General features: G+C 42.0%; 1 protein-coding gene across 2 annotated transcripts; it reads left to right on the top strand.

Annotated features, from left to right (window-relative positions):
* The first annotated feature begins 374 nt into the window (after window positions 1–374).
* Window positions 375–8,582, top strand: myb (v-myb avian myeloblastosis viral oncogene homolog). Of its 2 annotated transcripts, none has more exons than XM_080882382.1 (15): window positions 375–476; window positions 2,193–2,310; window positions 2,455–2,526; window positions 2,622–2,714; window positions 3,406–3,626; window positions 4,069–4,297; window positions 4,384–4,437; window positions 4,531–4,635; window positions 5,044–5,298; window positions 5,755–5,843; window positions 5,950–6,064; window positions 6,179–6,274; window positions 6,596–6,694; window positions 6,856–6,939; window positions 7,027–8,582. In XM_080882382.1, exons 1-15 carry the CDS (start codon window positions 454–456, stop codon window positions 7,135–7,137), a joined length of 1,764 nt encoding a protein of 587 aa, XP_080738508.1. In that variant the 5' UTR covers window positions 375–453; the 3' UTR covers window positions 7,138–8,582. The 2 variants fall into 2 exon arrangements, with proteins under 2 accessions (XP_080738508.1, XP_080738507.1); XM_080882381.1 differs by having other exon boundaries at window positions 7,024–8,582.
* The last annotated feature ends 16,104 nt before the right edge of the window (window positions 8,583–24,686 follow it).

The following is a 24,686-nucleotide window of genomic DNA, read 5'->3' as shown; positions in this document are numbered from 1 at the left end:
AATGTGACCAGTTAGCTTAGCATGTATTTTATCTAATTTTATGTTTTAATGGTGTCTACTAAAGCCAGTTGTGGTTTTGATAGTAAGGGGTCTCTCACTGCAAAACTCAACATGCTTTCAGGATATATCTACGAGAAACATCACATTTTCTTATAGGCGGCATCTGCTTGTCCATTAAAACTCGGACTTGCTAAAAACTGTAGACAGAGAAATTGTCTTGAAGAAACGCCTGGGGGTCCACAGCCTCAGGCCACGACCGAGAGGCGCCAAATACAGACTGGAGGCGCGGCGTATTGGTGAAGGGCGAGCACAAGGGGCGGGAAGGGGCGGGTCCGTAGAAGCAGCGGTCGCGTTTTAAAAGTGAAGCTGAAAGTGAGGAGCGAGAGCAAGTCAGTGCTGTCTGTCGGCTAGGTGCTTACCGCGTTCACCAAACACCGTCAGCAGACTTTAAGCATGATTCGGCGGTCCAGAAGCAGGTAAGAGAAACACGAGCAACGACTTTGGCAGCTTTAAAGCTTTCATTTCTGTCTCTCAAAGACTCGCAGCTATTATTGTAGTTTTCTCGTGAGGCATTATTTCACTTGGATACGGCGTGAAGTAAGTGCGAAGAGTGCATCCTCTTGCCCTAGCTCGCGCGTGTGTGTTTATATTTATATATATATTGATATATTGATATATGTTTTACTTCATATATACATCATATACATATATATATGTGTGTGGTCAGCCTGTACTATGCGCGAGCCCTTTACTTTTCTCCAGTTGGAGCTGTGGAGCGCTCGCGCCAATGACAGGTGGCTGGTCATCGCTCGGCTTTGACAGTGCTGTGCCGTGCACGCTTCGGCGTGTCTTAACTCGCGGATAGTAAAAACAGGCTGCAAAGCAGTTCATCTGCCACCGATTTCGGCTCTTTTCGATGAAAACTTGCACACGCTACACACACGACTGCTTTCCAGCATCTCCGACCGAGCGCGAGGAGCGATGGATATTATTTTGGAAACCTGCGCTCTAACATTGTACTCCACGCGCACTTCTTCCGCGGAGACCCAATGCTATTTTTCTCCCTTAAATTACACACATTAGGTCTTGTGCGCGAATCTCATGTTTGAGATGTCAGGGATCCTTTTTGAGGATCTTCTTTGCACATACACACAAAAAAGTCACCGTTTACCTCCGTTTACAGACGTGTTTTTATCTCGTTTTGTCCTCATCGTAATTAGAAGAAACTGCACCCGGAGTTAATTTGATTGGTTTAAAAGTAATTATCGCTTCTTTTCACGAAGAGCCGATCCAGCTGATTAATCGTTCTTCTTGAGAGCGCTGTAATCATCTTCTATTGTTTGCTTGCTTTTTTGTTTGTTTCACGCTAATTATCTCATTTGCGCTGAAACGCAGAGGCTGTTGGATAAATTTGAGAGAAGTTGTTTATTTGCTCGCCTCTGCGAGTAGTAGTCACGCATTTGGGCAAAAGGAAAATAAGGAAGATTATGGCGTGTAAATATCCTTCTGTACGCATGCACACACACGCACGTACACACATAGTGGGGTTCCTCTTCACCTGTTGTACTGTATGACAGCACAACTATCTACCTGTCCCGCATTCTGATTAGTTGACCACATGGTGTGTGTGTGTGTGTGCGCGCGCGCGCGAACGTGAACTCTGTGTGCACGTGTGCGTGTGTTTCCGTGTGTGCATGGCTGTGCTGTACAATGCCCTGTGCAAGTTTGAACACGCCAGGGTCACAAAATTATGATCGCATGTGCCAATCCAGGTATCTGTGGAAACTAAAAACACTGGAACCTGTTCGTCCTCCCCCCCCTCTCTCTCTCTTACACACACACACACACACACACACACACACACACACACACACACACACACACACACACACACACACTCACTCTCATACATGCACACCCCCTGTGGGTGTCTTGGCTAAAAGCCTGCAGCCAAACCTTCAAGAATGACTGGTTTTCTCTCTGTGTTGGAGTTAAGCGAGTGACTAAAAGAGAGGGCTGAGTTTTTTTTAATGCACCTCATAAAGAGATTAATAGGGAGTAGTTTAGAACAAGTAAAGTACTTATTGTCCTATTATTCTTCTGTCTATTATCCTACACTCTTCTTTTTCCACGCAGACTCCACCTCTTTTTAAAATGTTGCCCTCTGTGTGTGTGTGTGTGTGTGTCTGCAGTCTGTACAGCAGTGAGGATGACGAGGAGGAGACTGAGATGTATGAACATGATTATGATGGATCATTGCCCAAGCCTGGGAAACGCCAGCTCGGCAAGACACGCTGGACACGAGAAGAGGTATACACACACACACACACACACACACACACACACACACACACACACACACACACACACACACACGTCAATACAGTTCAAATTCTGCTGTTCAATACTAAATATTAGTGACATATTTTTAAAAAATGTACTCTCTTTTTTCAGGATGAGAAGTTGAAGAAACTTGTTGAACATCATGGAGCAGAAGACTGGAAAGTAATTGCAAGCCTATTAACTGTAAGTAGCAGGCATGAGGCCCTGATTTGTCTGCGTGCAACTTCCCATTGTGTGGAGATGATAACAAACTGTATTTTGTTTTTCTCTCTACACAGAACCGTACAGATGTGCAGTGCCAACACAGGTGGCAGAAGGTTCTCAACCCAGAACTCATTAAAGGACCGTGGACCAAAGAGGAGGACCAGAGGGTAAGAGCACACTGTATTTTTGTGGGGTTTTGGGGGGGAGGGTGGCATGGAAAACTGTAAATATAAATGCAAGATTAACTTGCATGTAGAGTTTGTAGTGTGCTTTAGCCGTGTGTTATAACAGCCATTAGTGGTGACCTTACAGTGTAATTGTTAGAGTGGGCTTTATACTAACTGGATACCACTGAGATCAACAATTACTTTGTGTTCCTGTGTTTAAAGCAACTTCTCTGTAGCAACTCCTGAACTGTGGTTGCACACTTTTACTCACCCTTACACAACATATAACACGTTTAGGAGTTATATTTCCACCCAGATGCCACTGTAATGATTAGCAGAGTGGCTAATGTTCCAATGGAAACTCCCTCACTGCTCACCAGCAGGTGTTCTCAATCAGCTACACTAGCGAAAGATCAAGAAAGAGAGAGAAGGAGGAAGGAAAAGCAGTGCATTTAGTAAAACTTCTGAGATTTTTATGGATAATCATTTTTTTTATTTCTTCTCTCCCTCCTGTTTTCATATCTCTGTACCACTCTACTTCTCCCTCCCCTCCCTGTTATTACTCCTTCCTTCCTCTTTCCCCATGCTCCTCTACTACCATTCACTTCTTCCTTTTCAACACTCTCCCTCCTCCTCCTCCTCTCTTGCCTTTCCTCTTTCTCTCACCCCTCACAACCCTAAAAATCCCCAGGTGATCGAGCTGGTCCAGAAATACGGCGCCAAACGCTGGTCAGTGATCGCCAAGCACCTGAAGGGGCGAATTGGCAAGCAGTGCCGCGAGCGCTGGCACAACCACCTGAACCCAGAGGTTAAGAAGACTTCCTGGACGGAGGAGGAAGACAGAATAATCTACCAGGCGCATGAGAAGCTGGGCAATCGCTGGGCAGAAATCGCTAAGCTGCTCCCTGGCAGGTGAGGTGGAGAGAGGGAAGAAGAGGCAGAAAAGGAGAAGCTAGATGAATCACTGAAACCTTGTTGGTTAGCTGCGCAATGTTGCGGTTAAGAGGCTGAAATGGAGGGGAGGGCACGCCAATAAAAGTGAGCATGAGAGAAAATGGAGTTGTGGACATAGAGCGCAAGCTGGGAAAGAAAGGTTAAAAGGCTAAGTTAGGACGTGGGGGGAAGGTGTAGAATGACAGAAGAGAAAACACAGATAAATATGTGGTTATTGTAATTGCTTTGCACTGATAACCTTATCAATTGCGCACATTTTTAAATATGCGTGTATGTGTGTGACTGAGACTTTTCCTATCTCCCTCAGCGTGTGCGTGCGTCTGCATTGATAAAGCTGCTGTGTGCAGCTAGAGGATGTCACATCCCCTTTAAGTTAACACATGTCCCTTATGACCCGCAGGACCGACAACGCTATAAAGAACCACTGGAACTCCACCATGAGGAGAAAGGTGGAACAGGAGGGCTACCTTCAGAACACAGCCAAGAACAGCAGCCCCTCGCTCCCCGCCAGCCGCACTTACGTGAAGACCAACAATCAGATCATGTGCTTTCCCCAACAGCCCGGTCACACGCAGCTGACTTCCAATTTGCCGCTCAGCTACGCCACCTACCTGTCTGACGCACGTAGAGTAAGTGGGCTTTAAACCAGAATTTAGGCAGATCTCCGCCCGCAAGATCTTGCATTTATTAACGTCTGCTTCTTTCTCTGTAACAGGTGCACTCCACCCTCTCATTCAATATGAACATACTCAACATTCCCCAAGTCCAGGTAAGAATCGCAAACCTGAGCGGCGATCGAAAGATGGGGTAGATGAGTTGTTTGGATTGAATTGGTGCTCACGCATTTCTTCTGCTCTTTCAGAGACACTATAACGAGGAGGACCCTGAGAAGGAGAAGAGGGTGAAAGAGATCGAAATGCTGCTCATGTCAACAGAAAATGAACTGAGGGGCCAGCCGTCACTACCGGTGAGTCACACTCGGATCTGTGTCTGGATTCAGGAGGGTGAAACATGTGACAGCACAATTTATGTGTTTTTTGGTTTTTTTGACCCTGGCTTTAAGGACAGTGGTTGGACTTGTGTTTTTTGTGTGTGCATGAGGAGGAGGAAACATCTGGGTGGTCTGTTTCTGCAAAAAGTGATGCAATAGGATCTTATCACCATTTCTTTTGGGTTTGCATGACCCCTTGTGCAATTCTCTACTCAACACTTCTTCTGTCGGCCTTTACATTAAAGTTCCCCTTCTCATTTGATCACGGCTGAGCGTTCCCTGCGCTTCTTATATCTGTGCTTCCTTTGCACTCGCTCCTCTGTGCTTTTGTGTTTTCAGGTGATTATTCTTTTCCAGTCTGTAACATTTTTTTCCTCTCTCCAGATTTGTTCGTTCTATCAAAACTGGACCAACCAGAGCTCCATGTCCAACAGCTCAGAAGGTGCTGCTCTGCCTTTACCTCATCACCAGGCAGCCAGCCATGAACTGTCTCTTGACCAGAGCAGCTCAGCTGAGGACAGCGCCCCCACAACACCCGTCGAAGGCATTAACGGCAACAACAGCAACAACAACAGTCCCCACAACAGTCCTGCATTCTCAAATCCAATGCCAGGGATAATGGAATCCATGATTGACTCAGTAAGTATCTTCCTTACACTGTGTCGTGCTATATTATGTTTTTATTTTTGTCTGTCGTGATCAACTGGAACCAGCTGAAGAAGATGCCCTATAAATTAGAAACACAGATATAATAGCGGGCCTTGACCCAGAATTTCCCACCCTTTTCCCAGAGCCTGTTAGCAGTGGGTTCTTGGAAAGTAGCACTCTTAAAGCAGACAGGGTCTTGCCCAATCGGTGCTCAACAACTGCTAAAGAATCATTGACTGGTTTCATGTCGAATGCCAACCCATGTGAAGTCACAAATCTACTCTGTTCACCCTCACAGGTCACATGACCCGTGCTTACACAGTCACCACACAAAACTAGTGTTTGTCCCATTGTTTAGCTTAGCTTAGCGTGCTACACGAGCTGCCTGGTTGTCAAAGCCTTGTCAGGGGTCTTTAATTTAATGTTTTCTTCCTTTTTATTTCACAGTTCCTCAACCAGCCAGTGAGCCCAGAACACTCAGACAATCTACCCTTTAACTCGCCTGTGCCTGCAAGCCTCCTAAATGATAATGAATTGTAAGAAGCTTTTGTTCTCATCACTTTTATTATGCAAACCTGTTATTGTTATATGAGCCTTTTTTAACAGCTGTTTTTTTGCGCTTTTTCTTTCCTCTCTCCTCAGGCTCATGACGCCTAATATGTGTGAGTCAATTCTGGAGTCAACCCCACGTACACCCACGCCTTTGAGATCAGCCTCGACCCATCAGGAGATCAAATATGGCCCCGTTAAACTAATGGTGAGAGACTTTAATGTGTGTATATATCCCTCGGTGCTTAATTTGACATGCAAACTGCTGCTTTGCACACTGCATTGTCCTTGGGACTCACTCGGAGGTTTGTGTTGTTTCCAGAACACCACTTTGGGGCAGCAGATGGTTGGGTCCATCAAGCAGGAGCCAGTGGAAGATGCCATTAAGCATCCTCCATTTAAGAAGATAAAGCAAGAGGTACTTTCCACCCTACATATGCATGTACAGATATGCAAAAAAAAGCATGCGCATATGATGTGAGACTGACATAAGAAGTGTTATTTTGTATCTTAAGAAAATAGCAGACAGGGGTGAAATATCAAACTCAACCATTTGCATGTTGCGGTGACAAACGTGTTGTGTTTTTGTTTTTTAGTTACATTTTGCAACACGTTTGACGTCAGCTTAAAGAATAGCTTGAGGTTAATTTTTGCAAGCGAGCTTGTGTGACTTGGTTACAAAAAGAGGAAAATGTGGGGTTTTAAATGACCGTGTTGTGTTTTTTTCCGGGGGTCCTAGGTCGAGCTCCCATGCAAGAGGGGCCACTGCATGCAGTGGGCAGGGCAAGAACTTAACAGGCAGCTCTTCTCCCCCAGTCGCCCAGCTCAGGAAGTATCGGTAAGTTGACATTTGACCTTAAGTCAGACCTCCTTATGTGTTTTTGTTTTGTTTATGTGAGTCCATCAATGAGTACGCACAGGATCAACCCTAAGATCCTTTTCAGTCATTGTACTGTAATTATTGTGTTGTTAACAAGTGTTGTTGCATTTTTCTTTCAGGACCTACTTACAAGCTCACTCTTGAACGAAGACGGACACAAAATCTACCAGCTCCCTCACAGAAGCCTGAATAACCCACTACAGGTGTGTGTGTAATTAAATCATAAATTTATAAAATAGCTTTGCATGTTAACATAAAAACTCATCATCTTCTTTTTTTTCTTACAGCAGCAACAGCTGGGTTCCTGGGATCTGTTGGCCTCCGGGAAAACAGAGGAGCACATACTGGCCTCGGAACACAAGTTCTTGAGTGCTTTCCCTTCAAGGACACTGATGATATAGACTGAGATAAATGCTGATCCAAACACATCAACTTTTCCTGCACTGGAGTTTAAAAAAAGAAAGAGAAAAAAAGTCCTTAGCTCAACCAGGCTAAGGTGTTTAGCCCCCCCAGCTGAAGCAGTAGAAAATGGTTGGAGCAATGGATGGATCAAGCAGATGTTTACTTGTTTACTTCTGGAACACAGGCGTTTACGGCATCACTGGGTTCAAAACTCAAAGAGTTTTCGCTTTCACCTACACTTGTGGAACAGACGGGCGGATACATATTTGCGGTGGTACAGTCATTGGGAGAGGCTATATGCCACTGATTTTTTCACACTTACATTTGTTGGATTTGTACCAACCAAAGACTTTTTTTAAGGGGGGAGGGGGGGTGACTTTTTTAAAGTTTTTAAATTTTTAAAATTTTCTTTGGTTTTATTGTATTACAAACGGGGAAATGGTGACCATGTATGCCTTGGGCTGTATTATTAATTACACATGTTGATAGTAATATAAAGAACAAGCTCATTAATTTATTGATTTTTTTTTTTACATTATGACTTTGTTGCTGTTGTTTTACAATTGGCCAATGGAGCAGTGTTGTATTTCAGAGTATTTAAGCCCTTTTAGCATTATCGTACATCCAAAGTCATAATGATTATTTTCTAACTGACCTCTGTTTTTATTTTGGTTTTTTTTGGTTTTTGGTTTTTGGTTTTTTTTACCTTTTTTTGTCCTTTTTTTTTAAATTATTAAGGGGTTTTTAATGGGTCTACTGAGAATTTCAAGTGTTTGGTCTTTGCCACCTCATGTAAACACTCCACTGCTGAACAAGGACTGCTCGGTCTGTTCTCGTACCACTATGCAACTACAATTTTTATACTTTTTTTATACAACAGAAAGGGGCCAGCCTTTTTAGTATTACCTGACAACCACATCGGCGCCTTTATTTCATAGGAATTGAGTTTTCATTTCAAGTTTTTTTGATTTATTTCTGGCCTTCACAGTATCCCCCCCAACCGGGAAAACATTCAATGAACAAGCAATTCTTAGAATTTAGATACATATATATATATATCTACAGAAAGAGAGAGAATTTATTTATACATTTGAAAATCTGAAATGCATTTATATTTGAAACCTGAGCTTCACCCAGTAAGAGTAAGACCAAGCTGCACTTGAATTTTATATTCTCCTTAAAACTGTGAGAGTAGCAAACACTGATATTAATGCTACAGCCAAAATCCCATTTTTTTAAAAAAGAGAAAGAAATAAACATTTCTTCTGGTGGATTTACACTGTTGTAAAAGTACACTCAACAAGCATTTTGTGTCCTTTAACGAAACTGCAGTAACTCGTGTCAAACACTTAGCACACTTTTTGTAAAAGCATTTACACATGCCAAGTTTTTATACTTCTACTTTTGACTGCCTACTCAATAAAGTGTGCTGTTTTTATAACAACCTTGTGTTCAGTGTTTAATCTCTGACGTTCAGCGTACTAAAGTTGATAGCAGTTCAAACGCAGCTACTCGTGGACAAAAATATATGGAAATAACATTTTCATATATTTAAGTACGAAGTTCAGCCCAAGAAGCCTACGTTCTCAGTGTAAATAGCACTCCAAATAGCCGCACCATTATGTAGAGTAATTATTGCCTTTTAAACTGAATGAACTATTTACCCTCTCCAAAGTGTAATCTATCTCTAGTATTCAAATTCCTCTACGGATTATAGTATTCAAATAGCCCTCGCTTTTGCGCACACATAAACTGATACAAAGGTTTGTTGTCATAAAATTGTGTGGACCATATCATATCATAAAACCTTCTCTCCCATCTGCCGCTCACCAAGTGAGTATAGAGTTTATCAGCAAGCAAAGAAAATAAGCAAATGTTTCCAACCGTTCCCTCTTTTTCCATGGATAAGCAGGGACCACTCAGGTGCATGTCCCAGAAATACAAAGAAACATTTTGTCCTGGACTGCTTTCACTTTTTTCTTTTTTTTTGCTTTGCATAAACATGCTATCAACTCCTTTAAACACAGAAATATGCACTAACATGACTGTGGGCAATGTGAAAATTGTTATATTACTCGTCGCTGCTCGCCAAAAAACGCTCGTAAGTATGAGCTCCACATTCAGTCTCTTGAGGAGACTTTCTTTCCTGTGAGGCCTTAGCAAGCTAAGGGGCCCAGACTCAGACCAGGAGCTATATTTACACCCCCTCCCCATCCACACGTTCTCACATCCCCCACAACACCTTCAGCCACCTGCACCCCCCTCCCAACCTCGCCCTGATCCACCACACTGCCCTTAAATATAGATTCCCATCTCTTAAGTGGTAGTCTCAGAGGGATTCATAAACAGAAATGGCAGTCATCAAGACGGACATATCTAACAGGAACTGTGATATTTAAGACCGGGGCAAACAGAAATAGTTTCTTTGTGGGTGTAAGCATGCTTAGTCCATCCACATGTTCACAATGTTGTGGTTTTTAGCTATTGTAACAACAATGGTTGAAAAAACCCCAGAAATGACAGCAAAGGCCTGATGAGGGATGCTTGAATTTGAACGACGGGTTTGACAATCCCTGTCAGCAAATGTAGAGTGTGTGGTTTTATGTGTGTGTGTGTGTGTGTGTGTGGGGGTGGGTGGGTGGGGGTGTCTTGTGGAAAGAGGCTATAGCACGAAGCAGACTTTCACCCTGGGAATTTCACCATCTTCTACTAGACCCCCCTGCCAGAAAAAAGCCCAAACCCCAAACCCCACAGGATTCACAGACACCTGCTTCCACTGAGTGAGAAGGCAGCTGCTTGTGTGTATACTGAATGGTAGTGGTTTACTGATAATAACCCCCCCCCAATATATACTGGGATGAGAGATGCAAGACACAACGTATCTTTACTCTTTTGCAGTCCCCGCTTCACCATTCAACAGACCTCACTGACTAAACTAATAAAACAAACAAACCAGGCTTTTTCGTGCGTCTGCTTATTTCAATAAATGGAAAACTGAGTGTCCACTTGTGACTGTTATCAGAACAGCACTGTCTATCAGAAGAGGTTGTGGTAAGTCATCAAAATACTGGACTGCAGTGCACTTTTGTTGATAGTGAAAAATTATTTATTTTATTTTTTTCCGAGTTCATTTCAGTTCACGTCAGGGTTGCTGTCCCCTCACACAGATCAAACAGAGTTTTATGTAGTTTAAATCATGTAAAACAGAAGAGGAGCTTCAATTGTAAAAAATGCAAAAGTGGCTTGTAAATCATTGCATGTGCACCTACATTCATTTAAGCTCAAAGAGGCTCTTATTGGCTGTTTATGTGGGTCACAGGGGCGAAAACTGCTGTCATAATGTTGCTCTTGTTTCTGCCTGGTTCTGTTTAGGTCAAGTAAAGCAACCTCTAGCTATACCCTTTTTCCATGGTCTGTTTTTATTGGGTAATTATACAGTCATATTTTAGAATTATAACTGCACTTTTAAGATTTTCACCTGCCACTGAGTCACACTGTTACATTTTTATAAGGTATTTAGCTCTAAAAGTCAAAGCAGAAGTTTACTTACAATGCTAGTGTTGTTTTTTTTTATTCCATCCTCCTTTCCCTTTTCAAATCAAACATGTCTGTCGCAAGCAGATTGGCTCATAAATTCGGTTTGTGTGTCACAATAGATTTATAGCAGGATGTTGCAGAAATGGCGGGCTCCTGAACGTGCGCGTGCATATGCACAAAAACACACACATGCCACTAGTTCACACGCTGGCCAGCGTGCTCTGGGTCTGCATAGATTACTCTAGCCTGATTTCCTCATTCTCTTGTTGCTGTTGTGGTTGGAGATATTCAGGCAAGAGCAGCCGCTCCCTGCTGGCAGTGGTCAGGTAGAAGGGCAGGGCTGTGCTGGCTGGGCCTGATAACTACCGTCCCCATCCATGGTACAGAGAAGAGGAGAAAAATGGGGGGGGGCAAAAAACAACAGAGCTCCATGAAGTTGAAATTGGAGTTCCTACAATTACAGAAACCTGTATGTAAAATGTCACAATGCAGTTTGTGAAAAAGGCCTTTAAAGCAGGTTATTTAGTGGTTATTTGTGTGGAGGAGGTCAGCAGAGATCCGACAATTTACTAGCATGCATAAGGCATAAAAAAATATTAAAACAATCCATGTGTAGACACATAAATTAATTAATAACATCATTTTAATGGGACCATTTTGTCCCAAATAGGCACAGAATGTATTTAAAATGTAGATGCAGTCTCTGGGTCTGAAAAATGAAGCTAGCGTGCCCTTGTTCCTACCACTGGTCAAAGGTGGGCGACTTTTCAGGTTGCTAAAAAAGTCTGACGGGAAAATGACCCGACTTCTAACTTGATTTGACCTCAGCAAACACTTTCTTAATGAGTGTGCAGTCTCAGTTGATAGTTTCATATTCTGTTTGATACAACATGACGTTCAATTTGGAAATTACTGTTCCATTTGTGACAACCTAAGCAACAATGGACACACCTATTCTAAATGAAACAGTTCACACTGGCCAAGTCATTTCACAAAACAAATTTACGGCATTCTTTTTCCATTATTTTTCACCTGTGAATAAACTGATCTGACCAATCAGATCACTGCATTTGGCAACAAGTGCGCTCGTTGTTCAAATAGAGCACCGGTAGTGAAAAGTCATGCATGTGCCCCACTGGCATGTACGAAAGTGGCCTTGACACAGCTTCAACTCCGGGGTCAAACCATGAAATTTGATATTTTTATTTTTCACAAAAAAATCAAACACTTTCTTTGTGTACTTTTGTTATTATAAAATTTCTCATCCAAAAATTTGGAATTTTGTGTCTTACTTTCACAATCCCCCTGGTGTTTATTCATTTCATTTACAATGAACATTCATTTGAAAATGATATGTTACATTTTCAAAAAGGAAACTGGACTCGTGCAACTTTAATCGGTCACCAAGGAGTACCGCCTGGATTAGCTAGGTCAAAGGTTAAGGAGAATACCTCAAAATACCTCCCTTTTCACATGTAACATGTAGCACCTAGGAGTTAAATCCTGATTGGTTTATTTACAACAATTTTTTCTGAGAAAATATTGGGTGACAGTGAATTCTTGGACACACAGATAGGCTTGTTCAACCCGTGTGTGACCTGGAACCACAGGCTCATTGTTGCTGGTGACACATTTAATGTTAGAATCACCAAGTCAGTTAAACAGCTGAACATCCCTTTTTCAAAAAGAAATTTGGTGCTGCTATATGACTACGAAAGCATGCGTGCTGATTTTTTACCTGTATTCCATACAGAATAGTTGTTCTTTTCAGTTATCTGTTTGCAGATAGAGGTAAAGGTGCAGGACCCCTGCCCAAAACAACCGCATTTGGCTGCCATGTGAGGACCATAACACACGGGCATGGATGCTCTATGATATGAGCGCGCTCACAATCACGAAACGCACATACATGCATATGTTCAGACGCAACCAGAACACACAGATTGAGCAGATAGTCGCTGCCATGTGGAAAGAGAGACTGAGGGTGAAGAGATAGTCGGGTACGAGAGTGAGCAAGGCAGAGAGAGAGAGATGGGGAGTGCTGCTGAGGTGATTAGACTCATCTGCAAGTCGCTGTCTTCCCAGATTTGGCTGCCATTCGTTAGGCCGTTTGTTTGTTTGTTGTTGTTTTTTTCAGGAGCAAAAAAATGTATAGACCAATGTGCCTGCTGCAGATAGCCATAAAAAAATAACTGTAAACATTTGAAAAAGTGGGTCAGTACTGCTAAAGCAGTGCCAACGAGGTCAAAGAGCAAAAAACAGACGTTAGGCCATTAGATAAAAGACTGAAAGAGCCGAGTAAATAAATAAATAGAGGGCAACAGAGAGGTGGGCTGTTCATTTACGGAAATGATGAAACTGTAGCCTCATAAAGTTTAAATTCGAAATAGTACTTCACTTAAGGATTCACTGCACTATAAGCTAATGAGCTTAATTTGTTTGATATATTTATCAAACAAAGCTATATTTAATAATATGTAGGGATGTAAGTGTAATTTTGCTATGAACAAATATGAAATTCTGAATAAACGTGAGAGAAAGAATGCCTCGTAAACAATAAATAACACTACAGTACAGCAGTGTCACATTTGCAAGCTGCAAACTGTAATTGGTGTTATTTTCCAATCATTCATATCAGGGAGTCACGCACAGCTACCGTTTATACTCTGCGCTCAGGTCTGTGCCACGCGCCTGTCTCTCTTTGTAATTTTCATAACAATCCGTCACACTGGAGACAAGCGTGATCCGAATCTTTGTATCAAACAGGGCCTTTATAGGTAACCACACACACATACACACGCAGACGCACAAACGCTGACATCCTCGCAGGCTTCTGGTGCTGGAGTGTGGTCAAATTTCTCAGCCTGACAGCAGGTTACCGACTTCCCAGCAACACCCCCCCCCCTCCACCAAAAAAAACCCAAAAAAAAAAACATGCCATACTCGCACACACGACAGACACTTCCTCTTAGAGCCCATTTTGTCTGCTTTCACACTGGCTCTGTCTAGGTTTTTTTTTTCATTACACACACAGACACATGTGAACACACACAAAGTAAGGCGTGACTGAAAAAAAATGATACGCTTTAGAAACTTGAAAGCAATTTTTTGACTCTATGAATCCAAGAATATGTAGAAACTGCTATGTTTACAATGGTTTGTGTGCGTCCCCATGTGTGTGTGCGCGCGTGTGCTTGGAGTGGTCTGTTTGGGTTAGGGATTGAGAGTGTAGGGTCATGGTGCGGCTAACTTTTTGTCTTGACAACTTCTACTTAACTACAGTATCCCCACCCCACCTGCTTCCTCACACACACACACAGGCGCACACACAAATTTGCTTGGCACAAAATGACATGTTTTCCCGCCCAGCCTTGGTCCAGCTTCCCCATTCACCTGGGTAAATAGAGCAGAAGGAAGGGCCTTTCAATAGGGCCCACCACACAGACCCACACACAAACACACGTGCGCACACCCGCTACATTCGCTACAGCCCCTCCCCTGCCATCACTTCCCAACACTGCAACTGGCCACGAACGCACATTTTAATTTATCCTTAATCCAACATGCGATAAAGCACACACACTCGCCTCTCGTCTGTCCGCTCCATTGTTGTCTCTAAGCGATCCTGACAAGTCGATTCACAATGGCACGATCATGCCTGACTACCCTGATTTAGGACACTTGTCACAGGGGTGCCCCAACCATCAGTACAATCTGCCCTACATCCACCCTCCATTCCTCCAAAACACACTCACACAGCCCCCTTCAGATACACACCCGTCCAGTGGGTGTGGTTCAAAGTAATGGGGTGAAAGTGGTGTGCGCGTGTGTGTTTCTGTGTGTCTATCTGCCTGCAAGTGTGATAATTGCACCAATGAGATAACAATCCTCAGACCTCAGGGTTGTTTGTGGTCTGCAGTCCAAAACACAGCCAGGCTGAAAAGGCAAATGCACACACACACACAGACACACACACACACACTGATAAGCACACACACACTTTCTCTTTGTATGTATAACACCTGTTATGAAACAAGCTGGTGGATAGAGTGGTGACTGTCACATTCTGACATCATCTTCAAAGTTAGACAGCTGAAGCAAGCAAATGCTCTGCTGTACACAGTAGGGTCTTTTTTTCCTCGCTTTGTAATCGTGTATGCATGTGTGTGTGTGTGTTAGAGAGACGAGCAGAGGACATATGGGCCAAAAATGCACGAAGAGGGAAACAAAACAAAGAAAAACAACGGCACAGCTGGCGATGAATGCATCGCACAGTTTTAGAGGACAGCGAGTAAGTGCAATGATTAATAACACAGTCAATAGGAATAATAACAGGAAACATGCATTAAAAAGCAACTTTTCAGCCTATCTGTTAATTACACACACTGGGGCATGTGTGTCTATCTATGAAATAACATACTTGTGGTGGCATACTTGTGTGGGGGATATTTTTTGCCACACTATGGGTCCCTTAATATTATTAGTATTATTTAAACCCTGCAGCCTACCTGAGTATTGTCGCTGACCATGTCCACATCTTTGACCACAGTGTTCCCCATCTGCTAGCGGCTGCTTCCAGCAGGATAATGAACCACAAATTAAATCATCAAATCATCTCGAACATCTTGAAAATTATAATAAGTTCATTGTGCTCACATAGCCTCCATTGCCACCAGATCTAAATCCAAAAGAGCAACTTTGGGATGTGGTGGATTAGGAGAATTAATGCAATTGTGAAGGCAAAATGGATTCCATGCAACACTAGCACTAGCACTAGCAAACACTAGCAAAATGTGCCTAATAAAAGGGCTGGTGAGGTGTAAGTAGATGTGGTTTAAGGGCCCCTTTATACACACTGTGGCCTACCTGGCAAATGGCAACATATGACAAAAATGGTGTTTATGCCGTTGGTGCATTTCTGGATTTTTGTAACTTGGCGCGTTGTGTCATGCCCCCGTAGCGGGATTGAACACATGAGTGTAGGCGATCAAGTTCGCTTTTCCCGCTGTTTTAATGATCTGCCAGTACAGAGGCTCCAAGATTCACGGATTATGCACAGGGAGATGTTGTAACAGTCGGAAAGCCTATGACTACCACATGACTTCCTTGGATACTAATGACCTTCCTGATTTCAAAATCAAAATCCCATCCACTTATGATCAATAACGGTCAGAAGCACTTTTTAGAAGAGCACCAGTTTTGTTTCAAAGTCCAATCTGTGGAGCAAGTAACACAAGTTTTAAGTCCTGACTTAAAGAATCAAAATCCTTTAATTTTTCACCTTTATTAAAACATGCTAAAACACATTATTAAAACACCTAACATATTCTTTTTGACTTCCGAAAAAGTGAGGGAGCATTATTTGTAACTTGCAGTTTTTGACTTCCGAAATAGTGAGTGAGCATTTTTGTAACTTGCAGTTTTGGAATTCCGAAAAACTAAGGGAGCATTTTTGTAACTTGCAGTTTTGAATTCCGAAAAAGTGAGTGAGCATTTTTGTAACTTGTGATTTTTGTAATCACGAAGCTCATTTTTCCTCTAAGAAAGAAGCTCAATTTTCTTCCCTCTTTGCCTCTACACTCAATTACTCATTAAAACTTTTTAAATGAGATGCTTCGCAAGGTCATTTTATTTACAGCGTGTTCCTTACTTAGCAGGACTTCTTCGGCACCTCACCTTCTTTGTACTGTCTGATGGTGGTAGGGGCATGGGGGCAAGGCTCAACTGAAGGAAGAAGAAAAATGACAAACCACAGAGTGGAAAATTGTCATGATGAAAGCTGATGTATTTTTTTTGTCATCACATGTCTTCCATGGAAGGTCACAGGAAGAGAACTAATGCTGACAAAGAATGTGCAAAACTGATTAAGTCTGCATCCGCAAGTGCTCATCCTTACTGTTATTAAATCCTAATAAGACTGACTTTTCCCCTTAAATTTAGAATTAGCGCTGAAAATAGCTGTAAACGGCCTGTGGACAAAACCGTCATCTGTATCTGTCATCATAGTAAAGTTTCCTATAACAGGGAGAGTCCTCTAAAGATGAAAATTACAACATCTCAAGCATTGCTCCTTGTTGGTGTCATCCATACATCTTGTCTCCAGTGGCTGCTGAGTGATGATGTTATCATAGGCGGGGAACTCTGAACAAACACTCTGGAGTATGTGGGCGTCTGTGATAAATGTACTCAGCAATGCAGACGGCAGGTTTTTAACACCTGTCCCCTTAAAGATAAGAGCAGCAGATACCAGGCTGGTGGAAAGGTGTGTTTCAGGGGGCTTATCTCAGCTGATGGATCTTGAAAGTTAATCAGCATGGATGCATGCTGCTCAGACTGATTTGTGTATACACATTGCTAAGCAGATTATGCAATTTAGGAAATTCAGTCGATTAGTCTATTTCTTTATGGGTTTCAAATTTTAAAATTGAAATTTGGGCAATTTTCCCCACTAGGATCATTTTCTCATGTACATCCACCTTGCTTTCAGAATTGCTACTAGATTGTTCCCCAGACCTCTGAGCACTCTGCTCTTCTCTTTTCACATAACTAAACTTTTGTGTAAAGTATTATTGCATGTGATGACACTATTTAGCTGGAAAAAAAATACACGATTACAAGACCTGAAAGTCTGGTGTACGCAATGCGAGTTATCTATCTACCATCCAGAATGCCCACCTACAAAGAAAATCAAGGCTCACTTTTGATGCCATTTAATTTGAATGCACTCGTGACTAGCCACTCTATTCACACTCTGTTCGCTGCTAGCTAAACAGATTATGGCATCACATATAAACACCTTCAACCTTAGCACAGAGTCCTAATTGGAGCAGTTTCTCTATCTTCCAAGGTTGTCATGGCCCCAGAAAGCTTACCACCGTCACCCTGAAACTAAAGGCTGTCACATACATAGCTGAAGGACTAGCTAATTAACATTTGCCTTTGCTTAGGCACTGGGAATTTCTTGTCCTTCATATCCCAGACGGTAGTTTGGCTTCATCTAGAGTGAAAACACATCAAACTTTCTGAGATTTTCTACCCTTCATCCTGATGACAATGACGGGGGGGGGGGGGGGGGGGGGGGGGGGGGGGCAAGATTGACAGTAAGGAGCTTTGATGGGGATTTTTCTGTTTTTATTAATGCAGGTGGTGCTGTATATAAATCAGAAGTGGCAAGAACTTTTCCAGAGACTTTCCTGAACTTGAACTTGAAATAAAGCAGGTAAAACTGTAGTCTTGAGAGCTTGAAAAGAAGGCACTTGACTTCTCAAGGTTTGAGAAGCGATTTTTCCACTCACCCAAGAGGCTTCAAACAACCGCAACACATGGGGGAGCATTTTTGTAACTTGGAATTTGCCCACCTCAACAGGACAAGACTCAGCTGTATCCCTGGGAGAAAGGATACCCTTTTAAGAATGCCAAAGTGTTTAAATTTTGAACCAAGAAGACAAATGGTTTGAGAGATGAGTAAAGGAGGTCATTTCTTTGCTGAGAATGACGATCGTTGAACAGAAGTGGTGGTTTACGACACCGGCTATCAGCCATCTACAATGTAGTACTGAGATCCCTTCCAGGCATTTTAACCCCCATTCACACCTTGCTTCAGGGGATCTCAACATGTCATGTGATGGTGGGGTGAGCCAGCTCCTCCCAGAGGTGGTAATGCCCACACCAGAGATGGTAATGCCCACACCTTTTTCACATCCTGGCTCATTTGATGACTCACATGCTTATTAGTGTATCATTTCCAAAGGGGAAAAACATCTACTAAGGTTTTATTACCTAGGACTCTCCACCAGTTCTGTAATGTCCACTTGATGTTAAAATTCCCACCTTTACAATATTGAAAAAGTGTTTTTAGCCTGGTACAAAAGCAGTTTTAAACTCTTTTTTTGTCTTCCTTTTCAGTGGGACACTATACAAAGAGATCAATTATTGTGTTGTAATTTAATAACTCATCCATGTAGATACTGCAAGTTGGACTTCCTGAAAGAAATGCTGACACAGACTTGCTGTATATTAGATTTAACATCTATGAAATTTTGTGACCACTGGAGGTAGGTGGATTGATCCAAATATTGATAGTACTGGTATTGGGTCGATACTAGCACTATAATATTGATATTTTCAGTCTATCTTCTGTCCTCTAAGTTCAGCCCACTGGATTGTGTTTTTGGAAATGAAACAATATAACTCACACATGCGCTATGAAAGTTGTCTGAACCTTTTTGTGCTGACCGTCGCGTGCTTCCAGGTCCAAACTGGATCCTGCCATGTGATTCCATTTGTCCTTAACCATTGGGAACTCTCGCGTTAACTTTTATTGAGTGGAAAAACGTTAGCGTTCATCCTCCAGCTTCACTGTGCTAACCATAGCTGCGTAGCTAGCCACCACGTAGCACATCATTCTATACCAACTTAGTTTCCTGTCTTCATTTATGTCGGAAGTGATAGCAGAGCTGTATGTTTAAATTTTAGCAGAGCTGTACATCTACATTTACATTCTTTCAGAAATCCCTCAGTTAGAACATGGTATATTATGTTTAGGTGGAAACTAGTGAGCTAACTTCCTGCTAACATCTAACTCCATCAAATATCATAAATTCTGTTTTCATGGATGCCTGGATGTTAAAATTAATTGTTACACCTGGTAAAGCAGCAACACTGATAATTTTATTAAAGATGAAAGAATTTAGACAGTTTTTAACTCTGAGTGATGCCGGAGTGTTTGTTTGACTTTAGGACCTGAAGCTTAGTTTGGACCCTGAAACGGTTAATGACCGAATAGCGCATTTAAACAACAGAAGCTGATCTAAAGAACTTTAGAGGAAGGCACATTTACATTACACGTCCCCAGAAAACCAAGTTTCAAAATACAAGAAAACCTGAAAGGTGTGCTTTGTTGTAATTATTGTGGAAAGTAAAAATCACAGCGATTTAGTGGTCATTAAAATGTGTTCAGCTCATAAAAGATCACGCACAATGCTCTCCCCTACATAAGCTTGCCTTAATGAGTTAAAAGCCTTGGTATTGTTACCGGCAACGCTGGCCTTCTATTTGCTTGGTATGGGATACTAAAATTTGCAGTATTGCACAGTACTAGTTTCCACCACTGGTGGAAAAAAACCACTAAATAGAGTTAAGTTGAAAAAGTTAGTATCCAAGCATTTCATATCCAAACACGTTACGTAGCTCAAAATTGCAACTTACTTCAGAGAAACTCTTTTTTTTATTTTTTACTTTTTCTTTCTTTACATTTTTCCGTGGCACAAATGAACTTCCATACAGATCCATTCGAGGCTCTGAACTAAATCTCTTCAGTGATTGTACTGTTGGCGCTAACTAACATCCAGGAAGTTTGTGCTTCAGATTTGGTGAGTGAAATTTGATTAATTTATCACTATGCCACTTAACGCTAATTGGCATATACTTGTGCGTTGCATATATGTACACATGCATTATGTATCCAGCTTGCTAAGCATGTTCTCAAGTGTTAGCTCATAAATTAACACTCCAGCCAGAGCAGAGCCACAAAGCTAACACTGATATTTCAAAGTGCTGAGTTCAAAACCAGAAGGTGACATCACTGTGGCTGTGACATTCCGGTTTTTGCTGTTTTTGCTCCACTCAGAGAGAGGGTTTAAGTTTAAACAGAGAGTAAAATGGGCTAATATGCAATGCCTTAAAATAGGGCTGTTCGATATAACGATATATATCGGATGACGATATAAAAACGTCTATCGTTTCATTTTACGCTATCGTTTGTTTCGTGGTGTCGCAAAATAAACAGTTTACGGCAATATTTTTTCATCATTTTGATGGTCACTGTCGTGGCTATATTAATTTCTTAAAGTTCTCTCTTTCTCTTATATTTTATATAACCACACTATGGACGGACAAGCGCCTGGTTTTATGCGTTGTGGTTAGCAACAACATCGGTAACAGCATCGCGTGTCCGCTTGTTTATGTTCCACATAAACCTTTCACAATAAAGCTCAAGATCCTGCTGAGGCTTTTCAAAATAAACTGAATCACGTGAAATAGCAGATTATTTACGGATGAGAATTAAAAAAGAGCCGCCAGGTGCTAAAAAATAAACCTTAGACTCAAACGTTAGAACAGGCTTTTCCCCGCAGCACGCCGTGTAATAAATACTCACAAAGAAAACGGCGGCCTTTACAACTTATGTCTAAAAATGTATAGTTTCATGCATCTGTTAAAACACTCGACTCCAGCTACACGACGCGCAGCTGGAAACACTTCACGCAAGTCGAGCTGCCCGAGATTCACAGAATATACCGAAAATGTTACATTTTTGTGATTTATATCGTTATCGGGACGATAGAATTCTTATATACAGCCCTACCTTAAAAGATGCAAAGTTTTACAGAATGAGGTAATTTGACTTTTTTTTGCTTCTTATAAAAGCAAACAGTGAGTGAGTGGGTTACAGTGAGTAATGTGTCGAGTTTTGTATTTAATACTGCAGTTACCAGTATCCACCAGAGGAAAAAATAGCATAACTTATTACAGATAAAAAGATGAAAAACTACAGTAATCACATTACATATTTAGTAGCACTTTAATGTAGCATGTTACTGTATTAAATTCAGTAGTTACAGTACTGTTACTGTTATGTACCGATCTTACGTGTGTTACAAAGGTTTTTCCATTATCTCGATGCCATCTGGATAGAAAGAAAAAATAAACAAAACTTTTTTTTCTTCCTGCGCTCTACTATTAGCTGATATTAGTTTGTGTGCTAGCGAGAGAAAATAGTGGTACAGCTTTTGTTGAGTGGAGATATGGCCATTACTTTAAATTTTGTTGCACAAAAAGGACAAGAGTGTGATGTCCAACTGCATCCAGGATAGAAAACACTCTCTCCAAGCATCTTTCGCAGACAGCATGCTAGCGCAAAACTAGTCAAGAAGAAACTGAGTGAATGTCGACCCCAGGCAAGCACCCAGAGCCTGAACTTCATCAGGTAACGAAAACAGTTATGAGCAGTGAGGCTCGCAGCAGTGTAGCCTCTATTACTACCTGTTCGTGTTTCCACAGTTGAATGTTGTGCCCCTATGTAAAAACTCAAAGAAATATTTTATGTGTATCCTCTGTAGAATAGTGTTGGTGTGTGGAACTTAGCTTAATTTTAATGAGTAACATAAAAGTAATGTAATGAGTAGTGTAACGAATTACTTTTAAGAACACTAGCACGCGATGTCCAAAACATTACTTTGTTTGAGTAACCACCCCAACACTGGCTTATAATGCAACATGGCAACATGAACATTAAATAGAATTTGTGGTTTGACACCGAGCGGCTCATTATCCTGCTCTCTCCCTCCACATTTCCTGTTACCATCCAATAAAGGTGACACCCCCCAGTACAAGGTAGTGCTGTAAGTAGTGCTTTGGTATTAATCCAAAACCCAATAATTAGAAATAAATACAGGGGGCGGTATTGCTGAAATTAGTACCAATACTTTTAACTTACAATGGCAGCATATGAAGGGGACAGCAGTGTGTTTTTAACTGTCTCTGCAGCGCTTTGGGTCACCTTCTCTTCTTTAAATGCGCTATAGGCTATAAGTAATATAGGTGTGACAGTCAACACACAAAAAGTTGGAGGATAGAAATAGAATGCGGATCCTTTTGGGCTATTATTGATCCAAAACCAATACCAGCATTGATATCGATACGATTGTTATTTGGATTGTTTTTAATATAGTCACTGATGAACCAGCATCTAAGTATATGTAATGTGTTTTTGATCCGAGACATGTACCACGATAAAGGTCGATGGGACTGTAAGTCACTATAGAGTTTAAGGTTATTACAGGTTAACTCATTTGCTTTCTCATTTTATTGAGCTCCAAAGCTAGCTGTATGCACACTCCGCTTTAATAACACTTGCTGTGTGCAAGTGGTGAAGGCAGAAGGTTTAAAATGTAGCTGCAGTGCTTCTATTGCTTCTTCTTTCTTTTCTTTTTTTTTTTACGTCACAAACTACTCCGTTACAATGTGAGCCTGACACCCAGGGCACACCTTTAAATATAACAATATAAAATATTTACCTTACCCAGCAGGTGTTTAAGTTGTAGAAGTCACACAAAAAAAGAAAAAGAAAGAAAACACAAGAGTGCATTACTTTCAAACCTTTTTATTTGTTGAGTTACACCATCTGACAACAGCTCGAGTAAAACCCAGGGACATTATACACACCTTGAAAATTTGCTTCACTCACACACACACTCACAGGCAAAACCACAGGCTTCACAGTGTAGTTATCTGGATGCAACACTGGGGTAGTGTGACCAAACAACCAAGCAGAGGCGCCTTAGCTCATCAGCAGAAAAGGAGGGGGGGGGGGGGTGTTGAGGTGTATATGTGTGTGTGTGTGTGTGAGGATGTGGAGAGTGTGTGTCTGGTGGTCGTGGTGGGGGGGCAGGATTCAGGGTGTTGGGAGCACAGCCGTGCAAAGAGATAAGAAGTTGTGGGATTGTCGAATCGAGAGACAGAAAGCAGAGAGAACAGATGGATATGTAGACTGCGTGTGTGTGTGTGTGTGTGTGTGTGTGTGTGTGTGTGTGTGTGTGTGTGTGTGTGTGTGTGTGTGTGTGTGTGTGTGAGAGAGAGAGAGAGGGTGAGAGGTTATGCTTTGTTTCAGTGTTGTCAGCATTAGGAGTTTTGAATTAGAAGCCCTACCACAAAAAAACAAGAACAACAAGGAAACAGCACAAAGATATTTATTGTTGGGATGCAGTTTAACACAATTCACACAAACCTTCAATTTTAATAGAGATGTCTCTTTTATACACCAAAAACAAGGCACAAAGCAAAACTACACAACAAAAACTAAGCTATCACATCTCGGACTTTCATCTGATTTGCATACGTGTCATATTTTACATGCATAACAGCTTTACCACATAAAAGAGCGACACTCTAATGAGTTTTCCCCAGAAAGCGAGTTTATTACCTACATCTGTCGGGTTAAGCCCTTATCCACTCACCACGTACCATCTGCTGGGTGCAGCTCTCTACCTTTCTTTTTTATCAAAGAAGCCGTTGGGGGTATTTCCAGTCCTTCCCGGAGTTTTATCCCTGAGAATTCCAGTACAAGCTGGGGAAGGGTTGAAGGTGAGAGGTCGGTGCTGGATAATATTCCTTGACAAAGACAAGAGTTTAGCAAGTAGGCCAGAGCCTGAGTGCTTCTCCTCATAAAACTGATATCCAAATACGTGGTACGGTTTTTAGTGTCCGCGTAGCGCATGCGTGTTAGCGCCATCGCATCGAATGCATGGACTCGAATTATTACAGGGAAACGCAACACTCAAGCTCCGTGGCTACTGCACATCCTGCTTGCAGAGTACTCACACATGCAAATAGACAGATAAGTCTCGCACCTTTTCTTTTATGCACATGTACAGTGGTGCTGTACATGAAAAGAAAAGAAAAAAGATGGCGGGGTGAGAAACAACACAGCAAGAAGCAAAAACAAAACTTGACACCCAAGGCTCTCTTCGAGCGGCCACTCACGTATTTTCACCAAACACACCCGCGGCAGAGCTCAGCTGAAGTAAGCAAATTTTCCTGGTGTTGCTGAAACCAGCTGTGTGTCTTCCCTCACACAATTACTCAGACACACACACGTGGGCGCAAGTACCTGTCACTTCCTGTCTTCGTGAGGTCACGGTCTCGATCTCACACCTGATGGATGTTGGGTGCGCTTTTTAAGAGTGGACCCCGGGGCAGTGGAAGCAGAGGGAAGCAAGATGGGAAAGGGAAATGGAGAGAGAGAGAGAGAGGAAATGAGACGCAGGAACAGCCGCGTGGTTGTTTTTTTTGGTTTTTGTTTTTATGCAAAAACAATCACGACTCAACCTGGTCGCTCTGCCAGTGCGGCGGTGTACAAACGACCAGGGAGGCAGTGCTGTCGTTCGGTTAAAACACCGCTCAGTTGAGAGTTTTGGCTGCTTTTATTGCCGGTACCTACCCGTGGAGCGCTTTC

This window comes from Rhamphochromis sp. 'chilingali', assembly GCF_963969265.1.
Source record: "Rhamphochromis sp. 'chilingali' genome assembly, chromosome: 5".
In the NCBI taxonomy this organism is placed as follows: domain Eukaryota; kingdom Metazoa; phylum Chordata; class Actinopteri; order Cichliformes; family Cichlidae; genus Rhamphochromis; species Rhamphochromis sp. 'chilingali'.
This window is presented reverse-complemented; position numbering and strand designations above follow the sequence as displayed.

Bases quoted from the DNA above. Each gene is read 5' to 3' on its own strand.
- myb (XM_080882381.1), top strand. From the start codon at position 454: ATGATTCGGCGGTCCAGAAGCAG. The intron at 4,636-5,043 runs GTGAGTCACACT...TCCTCTCTCCAG, and splicing joins GGGGCCAGCCGTCACTACCG to ATTTGTTCGTTCTATCAAAA. The intron at 6,065-6,178 runs GTGAGAGACTTT...TGTTGTTTCCAG, and splicing joins ATGGCCCCGTTAAACTAATG to AACACCACTTTGGGGCAGCA.